A 9189-nucleotide genomic window follows, 5' to 3' on the forward strand; every position below is an offset into this window, starting at 1 on the left:
CCCCAATCCCAAATCCATCCCAGCCCCATTCCCACCCCAATCCCAAATCCACCCCAGCCCCATTCCCACCCCAATCCCAAATCCACCCCAGCCCCGTTCCCACCCCAATCCCAAACCCACCCCAGCCCCATTCCCACCCCAATCCCAAATCCATCCCAGCCCCATTCCCACCCCAATCCCAAATCCACCCCAGCCCCATTCCCACCCCAATCCCAAATCCACCCCAACCCCGTTCCCACCCCAATCCCAAATCCACCCCAGCCCCATTCCCACCCCAATCCCAATCCCACCCCAGCCCCGTTCTCACCCCAATCCCAAATCCATCCCAGCCCCATTCCCACCCCAATCCCAATCCCACCCCAGCCCCGTTCTCACCCCAATCCCAATTCCACCCCAGCCCCATTCCCACCCCAATCCCAAATCCACCCCAGCCCCGTTCCCACCCCAACCCCAATCCCAAATCCATCCCAACCCTGTTCCCACCCCAGCCCCGTTCCCACCCCAGCCCCGTTCCCACCCCAATCCCAAATCCATCCCAACCCCATTCCCACCCCAACCCCGTTCCCACCCCAATCCCAAACCCACCCCAACCCCGTTCCCACCCCAACCCCAATCCCAAATCCATCCCAACCCCATTCCCACCCCAATCCCAAACCCACCCCAGCCCCGTTCCCACCCCAACCCCAATCCCAAATCCACCCCAGCCCTGTTCCCACCCCAATCCCAAACTCACCCCAACCCCGTTCCCACCCCAATCCCAATCCCACTCCATCCCCATTCCCACCCCAATCCCAAATCCACCCCAGCCCCGTTCCCACCCCAATCCCAAACCCACCCCAACCCCGTTCCCACCCCAATCCCAAACCCACCCCAGCCCCGTTCCCACCCCAATCCCAAATCCACCCCAGCCCCGTTCCCACCCCAGCCCCATTCCCACCCCAACCCCGTTCCCACCCCAACCCCAATCCCAAACCCGCCCCAACCCCGTTCCCACCCCAACCCCAATCCCAAACCCACCCCAACCCCGTTCCCACCCCAACCCCAATCCCAAACCCACCCCAACCCCGTTCCCACCCCAATCCCAAACCCACCCCAGCCCCGTTCCCACCCCAGCCCCATTCCCACCCCAATCCCAATCCCACCCCAACCCCAATCCCAAATCCACCCCAACCCCGTTCCCACCCCAACCCCAATCCCAAATCCACCCCAACCCCGTTCCCCCCCGCAGGCAGTGACGCGGCCTCCCAGCAGGAATTCACCTCCTGCCTCAAGGAGACCCTGAGCGGGCTGGCCAAGAACGCCAACGACCTCCAGGTACTCCCTCCTTCCCTTCCCTCCCAGCCCTTCCCGGGGGTTCCCGGGGGTGTCCCGGGGGTCCCGGGGGGCTGACGGGGCCGGGGGTCCCGCAGAACTCGCCGGGATCCGAGGAGGAGCTGGCCAAGGCCCTGGAGGGGCTGGGGCTGGACGAGGGCGGCGGGGACGGCATCCTGCCCGTCATGCGCAGCATCATGGAGTCCCTGCTGTCCAAGGACGTGCTCTACCCCTCCCTCAAGGAGATCACCGAGAAGGTGGGACCCCAGAAACCGGGAGGGACCCCAAAAACCGGGAGGGGGACCCCAAAAACCGGGAGGGGGACCCCAAAAACCAGGAGGGAACCCCAGAAAACCTGTGTGGGGTCCTTTGGGGCATGGGGAATGAGTAGGTGTCATGGGGACATGGTGCAGTCCCTGCTGTCCAAGGACGTGCTCTGCCCCTCCCTCAAGGAGATCACTGAGAAGGTGGGACCCCCAAAACCTGGAGGGACCCCAAAAACCGGGAGGGGGACCCCAAAAACCAGGAGGGAACCCCAGAAAACCTGTGTGGGGTCCTTTGGGGCATGGGGAATGAGTAGGTGTCATGGGGACATGGTGCAGTCCTTGCTGTCCAAGATGTGCTCTACCCCTCCCTCAAGGAGATCACCGAGAAGGTGGGACCCCAAAAACCGGGAGGGGACCCCAAAAACCAGGAGGGGACCCCAGAAAAGCTGTGGGGATCTCGTGGGGTGTGGGAAACTTGGGGGAGTCATGGGGACATCACGCGGTCTCTGCTGTCCAAGGACGTGCTCTACCCCTCCCTCAAGGAGATCACGGAGAAGGTGGGACCCCAGAAACCGGGAGGGGGACCCCAAAAACCGGGAGGGGCACCCCAAAAACCTGTGTGGGGTCCTTTGGGGCATGGGGAATGAGTAGGTGTCATGGGGACATGGTGCAGTCCCTGCTGTCCAAGGACGTGCTCTACCCCTCCCTCAAGGAGATCACCGAGAAGGTGGGACCCCAAAAACCGGGAGGGAACCCCAGAAAACCGGGAGGGACCCCAAAATCCGGGAGGGAACCCCAGAAAACCTGTGTGGGGTCCTTTGGGGCATGGGGAATGAGTAGGTGTCATGGGGACATCACGCAGTCCCTGCTGTCCAAGGATGTGCTCTGCCCCTCCCTCAAGGAGATCACCGAGAAGGTGGGACCCCAAAAACCTGGAGGGACCCCAAAAACCGGGAGGGGGACCCCAAAAACGTGGGAGGGACCCCAAAAACCTGAGGGGTTCCCCAAAATCCAGGGGGGATTAGTGGGAAATTCAGGGGTGTCATGGGGACATGGTGCAGTCCCTGCTGTCCAAGATGTGCTCTGCCCCTCCCTCAAGGAGATCACCAAGAAGGTGGGACCCCAGAAACTGGGAGGGACCCCAAAAACCGGGAGGGAACCCCAAAAACCAGGAGGGCACCCAAAAAACCAGGAGGGGACCCCAGAAAAGCTGTGGGGATCTCGTGGGGTGTGGGAAACTCAGGGGAGTCATGGGGACATCACGCAGTCTCTGCTGTCCAAGGACGTGCTCTGCCCCTCCCTCAAGGAGATCACTGAGAAGGTGGGACCCCAAAAACCGGGAGGGACCCCAAAAACCAGGAGGGGGACCCCAAAAACCGGGAGGGCACCCCAAAAAACCAGGAGGGGACCCCAGAAAAGCTGTGGGGATCTCGTGGGATGTGGGAAACTCAGGGGAGTCATGGGGACACGGTGCAGTCCCTGCTGTCCAAGATGTGCTCTGCCCCTCCCTCAAGGAGATCACCGAGAAGGTGGGACCCCAAAAAATGGGGAGGGGGACCCCGAAAAACCTGGAGGGGTCTCTGAAATCCTGGAGGGATCCTTTGGGGTGTGGGAAACTCGGGAGAGTCCTGGGGACATCACGGAGTCCCTGCTGTCCAAGGATGTGCTCTGTCCCTGTCACCCCCAGGGCTGTACTGGGACATTTCCCCCTTTTCTTTGGGATATTGGGGGTTCCACCGGGGATTTGGGGGTGCCATGGGGGATTTGGGGGTTCCCATGGTGTCCCCTCAGTGTCCCCTGGGTGTCCCCTGTGCCCAGAGTGGCTGTGGCACCACGAAGGGTCCCTGTCCCTGGCGCGGCGGGCACAGTTTGGGGTGCTGAGTGGGCTGGGATCTGGGGGTTCCACCGGGGATTTGGGGGTCCCACAGGGGATTTGGGGGTCCCTACAGTGACCCCGCTGTCCCCTGGCTGTCCCCTCAGTGTCCCCTGGCTGTCCCCAGTACCCGGAGTGGCTGTGGCAGCACGAGGGGTCCGTGTCCCTGGAGCGGCGGGCACAGTTCGGGGTGCTGAGTGGGCTGGGATCTGGGGGTCCCATAGGGGATTTGGGGGTCCCACAGGGGATTTGGGGGTCCCTACAGTGACCCCGCTGTCCCCTCAGTGTCCCCTGGCTGTCCCCTGTCCCCGGAGTGGCTGTGGCAGCACGAGGGGTCCGTGTCCCCGGAGCAGCGGGCACAGTTCGGGGTGCAGCAGGCGCTGACAGGGCTGGGATTGGCTGGGACTGGGGGATCCTACAGTGATCCCGCTGTCCCCTGGCTGTCCCCTCAGTGTCCCCTGGGTGTCCCCTGTGCCCAGAGTGGCTGTGGCAGCACGAGGGGTCCCTGTCCCCGGAGCGGCGGGCGCAGTTTGGGGTGCTGAGTGGGCTGGGATCTGGGGGTTCCACCGGGGATTTGGGGCTGCCATGGGGGATTTGGGGGTCCCTACAGTGACCCCACTGTCCCCTCGGTGTCCCCTGGGTGTCCCCTGTCCCCGGAGTGGCTGTGGCAGCACGAGGGCTTGCTGTCCCCGGAGCAGCGGGCACAGTTCGGGGTGCAGCAGGCACTGACAGGGCTGAGATTGGCTGGGACTGGGGGATCCTACAGTGACCCCGCTGTCCCCTGGCTGTCCCCTCGGTGTCCCCTGGGTGTCCCCTGTGCCCAGAGTGGCTGTGGCAGCACGAGGGGTCCCTGTCCCCGGAGCAGCGGGCACAGTTCGGGGTGCAGCAGGCACTGACAGGGCTGGGATTGGCTGGGATTTGGGGGATCCTACAGTGACCCCGCTGTCCCCTGGCTGTCCCCTCGGTGTCCCCTGGGTGTCCCCTGTCCCCGGAGTGGCTGCGGCAGCACGAGGGCTCGCTGTCCCCGGAGCAGCGGGCGCGGTTCGGCCAGCAGCAGGCACTGACGGGGCTGGGATTAGCTGGGACTGGGGGATCCTACAGTGACCCCGCTGTCCCCTGGCTGTCCCCTCGGTGTCCCCTGGCTGTCCCCTGTCCCCGGAGTGGCTGTGGCAGCAGTGGGGTCCCTGTCCCTGGAGCAGCAGGCACAGTTCGGGGTGCAGCAGGCACTGACGGGGCTGGGATTGGCTGGGATTTGGGGGATCCTACAGTGACCCCGCTGTCCCCTGGCTGTCCCCTGGGTGTCCCCTGGGTGTCCCCTGTACCCAGAGTGGCTGTGGCAGCACGAGGGGTCCCTGTCCCTGGAGTGGCGGGCACAGTTTGGGGTGCTGAGTGGGCTGGGATCTGGGGGTCCCATAGGGGATTTGGGGCTGCCATGGGGGATTTGGGGCTCCCTACAGTGACCCCACTGTCCCCTCGGTGTCCCCTGGGTGTCCCCTGTCCCCAGAGTGGCTGTGGCAGCAGTGGGGTCCCTGTCCCCGGAGCAGCGGGCACAGTTCGGGGTGCAGCAGGCACTGACAGGGCTGGGATTGGCTGGGACTGGGGGATCTTACAGTGACCCCGCTGTCCCCTGGCTGTCCCCTGGGTGTCCCCCGCTGTCCCCAGTACCCGGAGTGGCTGCGGCAGCACGAGGGCTCGCTGTCCCCGGAGCAGCGGGCGCGGTTCAGCCAGCAGCAGGCGCTGATGCTGCGGATCTGCGCGGAGCTGGAGCGGGAGCGGCCCGAGGAGCCCGAGGGGCAGCGCCGGGAGCGCTTCGAGACCCTGCTGGACCTGATGCAGCAGGTGCGGCCCGGGAGTGCCACCCTGACCCCCCGGGGACCTGGGTCACCTCCGTGTCACCCCCGTGTCACCTCCGTGTCACCCCCGGGGCCCTGGGTCACCTCCGTGTCACCTCCGTGTCACCTCCGTGTCACCTCCGTGTCACCCCCGGGGCCCTGGGTCACCTCCGTGTCACCTCCGTGTCACCTCCGTGTCACCTCCGTGTCACCCCCGGGGCCCTGGGTCACCTCTGTGTCACCTCCGTGTCACCCCCGTGTCACCCCCCAGGGCCCTGGGTCACCTCCGTGTCACCCCCGTGTCACCCCCCAGGGCCCTGTGTCCCCTCCTTCAGTGTCTCTGGGTCACCCCCGTGTCACCCCCGTGTCACCCCCCGGGGCCCTGTGTCACCTCCGTGTCACCTCCGTGTCACCCCCGGGGCCCTGGGTCACCTCCGTGTCACCCCCGTGTCACCCCCCGGGGCCCTGGGCCACCTCTTTCAGTGTCCCTGGGTCACCCCCGTGTCACCTCTGTGTCACCCCCCAGGGCCCTGGGTCACCCCCGTGTCACCCCCGTGTCACCCCCCGGGGCCCTGGGTCACCTCTGTGTCACCTCCGTGTCACCTCCGTGTCACCCCCCGGGGCCCTGTGCCCCTCTTTCAGTGTCCCTGGGTCACCCCCGTGTCACCCCCCAGGACCCTTGGTCACTCCCCTGTCACCCCCCGGGGCCCTGGGTCACCTCCGTGTCACCCCCTGGGGCCCTGGGTCACCTCTGTGTCACCCCCGGGGCCCTGTGCCCCTCCTTCAGTGTCCCTGGGTCACCCCCGTGTCACCCCCCGGGACCCTTGGTCACCCCCCTGTCACCCCCTGGGGCCCTGGGTCACCTCCGTGTCACCCCCGTGTCACCCCCGGGGCCCTGGGTCCCCTCCTTCAGTGTCCCTGGGTCACCCCCATGTCACCCCCCAGGACCCTTGGTCACCCCCCTGTCACCCCCTGGGGCCCTGGGTCACCTCCGTGTCACCCCCGGGTCTCTGTGTCCCCTACTTCAGTGTCCCTGGGTCACCTCCGTGTCGCCCCCGGGGCCCTGGCTCACCTCCGTGTCACCCCCGTGTCACCCCCCGGGGCCCTGGGCCACCCCCGTGTCACCTCCGTGTCACCCCCGGGTCTCTGTGTCCCCTCCTTCAGTGTCCCTGGGTCACCCCCATGTCACCCCCCGGGACGCTTGGTCACCCCCCTGTCACCCCCTCTGCGGCCCTGGGTCAGTCCCCCGGGGCCCTGGGTCACCCTCGTGTCACTTCTGTGTCCCTGGGTCCCCTCCGTGTCACCGCTGTGTCCCTCTGACCTCCCGGGGCCCTGGGTCCCCTCCGTGTCCCCTCCAAGTTGCCCCCGTGTCCCTGTGTCCCCTCCCTCTGACCCTCCCTGTGTCCCTGTGTCCCCTCTTTCAGTCCCCCCTACCCCCGTGTCCCTCTGTCCCCCCTGTGTCCCCTCCCTGTCCCTCTGACCCCACTCCATGTCCCTCTGTCCCCGTGTCCGTCTGACCCTGCTCCGTGTCCCTGTGTCCCCTCTCATGTCCCTCTGTCCCCCCATGTCCCCCCATGTCCCCCCCATGTCCCTCTGTCCCCTTTGTGTCCCCATGTCCCCCCCATGTCCCTCTGTCTCCCCCTGTGTCCCCATGTCCCCACCATGTCCCTCTGACCCTCCTGGTGTCCCCATGTCCCCCCATGTCCCTCTGTCCCCTTTGTGTCCCCATGTCCCCCCATGTGCCTCTGACCCCCCCTGTGTCCCCATGTCCCTCTCATGTCCCTCTGTCCCCTCTGTGTCCCCATGTCCCCCCATGTCCCTCTGTCCCCTCTGTGTCCCCATGTCCCCCTCCATGTCCCTCTGACCCTCCTGGTGTCCCCATGTCCCTCTCATGTCCCTGTGTCCCCTCTGTGTCCCCATGTCCCCCCCATGTCCCTCTGTCTCCCCCTGTGTCCCCATGTCCCCACCATGTCCCTCTGACCCTCCTGGTGTCCCCATGTCCCCCCATGTCCCTGTGTTCCCCCTGTGTCCCCATGTCCCCACCATGTCCCTCTGTCCCCTCTGTGTCCCCATGTCCCCCCCAATGTCCCTGTGTCCCCTCTGTGTCCCCATGTCCCCCCATGTCCCTCTGTCCCCTCTGTGTCCCCATGTCCCCCTCCATGTCCCTCTGACCCTCCTGGTGTCCCCATGTCCCCCCATGTCCCTCTGTCCCCTCTGTGTCCCCATGTCCCCCCCCATGTCCCTCTGTCCCCTCTGTGTCCCCATGTCCCCCTCCATGTCCCTCTGACCCTCCTGGTGTCCCCATGTCCCCCCATGTCCCTGTGTCCCCTCTGTGTCCCCATGTCCCCCTCCATGTCCCTCTGTCCCCTCTGTGTCCCCATGTCCCCCCCCAATGTCCCTCTGACCCTCCTGGTGTCCCCATGTCCCCCCATGTCCCTGTGTCCCCTCTGTGTCCCCATGTCCCCCTCCATGTCCCTCTGTCCCCTCTGTGTCCCCATGTCCCCCCCCAATGTCCCTCTGACCCTCCTGGTGTCCCCATGTCCCCCCATGTCCCTGTGTCCCCTCTGTGTCCCCATGTCCCCCCATGTCCCTGTGTCCCCTCTGTGTCCCCTCACAGCTGCAGGACCTGGGCCACCCCCCCAAGGAGCTGGCAGGGGACACGGTGAGTGTTTGGGGACCCCCCTGACGGGGTTTGGGGTCCCTCAAAGGGTTTGGGGTGGTCCCAAAGAGTTTGGGGTGACCCCACAGAACTGGGGGGACCCCGAAGGATTTGGGATGACATCACAGATTTGGGGTGACCCCATGGAACTGGAGTGACCCCATAGAATTGGGGTGACCCCACAGAACTGGGGGGACCCCGAAGGATTTGGGGTGACCCCATGGAATTGGGGAGATCCTATAAGAATTGGGGTGACCTCACAGATTTGGGGTGACCCCATGGAGCTGGGGTGACCCCATAGAATTGGGGTGACCCCATAGAACTGGGGGGACCACAGCAGATTTGGGGTGACCCCATAAAGTTTGGGGTAATCCTGTAGATCTGAGGGGATCCCATAGAATTAGGATGACTCCAGAAGATTTGGGGTGCCCCCACAGATTTGGGGTGACCCCACAGAACTGGGGTGCCCCCATGGGTTTGGGGTGACCCCATAGAACTGGGGTGCCCCCACAGATTTGGGGTGACCCCATAGAACTGGGGTGCCCCCATGGGTTTGGGGTGCCCCTCTGGGATTTGGGGTGACCCCACAGATTTGGGGTGACCCTCTGGGATTTGGGGTGACCCTCTGGGATTTAGGGTGACCCCACAGATTTGGGGTGACCCCATAGAACTGGGGTGCCCCCATGGATTTGGGGTGTCCCTCTGGGATTTGGGGTGACCCCACAGATTTGGGGTGACCCCATGGATTTGGGGTGACCCCACAGATTTGGGGTGCCCCTCTGGGATTTGGGGTGTCCCTCTGGGATTTGGGGTGACCCCACAGATTTGGGGTGACCCCTGTGTCCCCCCCACAGCCGCCAGGACTGAGCCTGACTGGGGAGCAGTGCCGCCTCATGTAGGGCACATTTGGGGTGTCCCCCTGGCTTTGGGGTGCCCCCATGGCTTAGGGGTGTCCCCATGGCTTTGGGGTGCCCCCCTGGCTTTGGGGTGCCCCCCTGGCTTTGGGGTGACCCCACAGATTTGGGGTGACCCCACAGATTTGGGGTGACCCCCTGGCTTTGGGGTGACCCCACGGCTTTGGGGTGCCCCCCACCCCAAAGGAGCTGAAGAGGAGCCCAGCAGCGGGGTTGGCGCCTCCCCCCCCCCAAATTTGGGGTTTTTTGGGGTGGGGGGCGCAGGGACCCCCCCATGTGGGGAGGTGTCCCCCCCTCAGCCCCGGTGACCCCAATAAAGAGTTGGTGACGGGAA

The 9189-nt window shown here is 65.4% G+C and overlaps 1 protein-coding gene across 1 annotated transcript; it reads left to right on the forward strand.

The window, feature by feature from the left end:
- Window positions 1-1206: 1206 nt before the first annotated feature.
- On the forward strand, window positions 1207-9189 carry LOC132340134 (peroxisomal biogenesis factor 19-like; the record flags this gene model as incomplete). The annotated part of the gene is made up of 5 exons (XM_059870934.1): window positions 1207-1314; window positions 1410-1568; window positions 5113-5289; window positions 7900-7944; window positions 8796-9189. Coding segments are annotated over 5 exons (534 nt in total), but the record flags the coding sequence as incomplete, so codon positions are not given.

This window comes from Haemorhous mexicanus, chromosome 31, assembly GCF_027477595.1.
Source record: "Haemorhous mexicanus isolate bHaeMex1 chromosome 31, bHaeMex1.pri, whole genome shotgun sequence".
NCBI lineage: Eukaryota > Metazoa > Chordata > Aves > Passeriformes > Fringillidae > Haemorhous > Haemorhous mexicanus.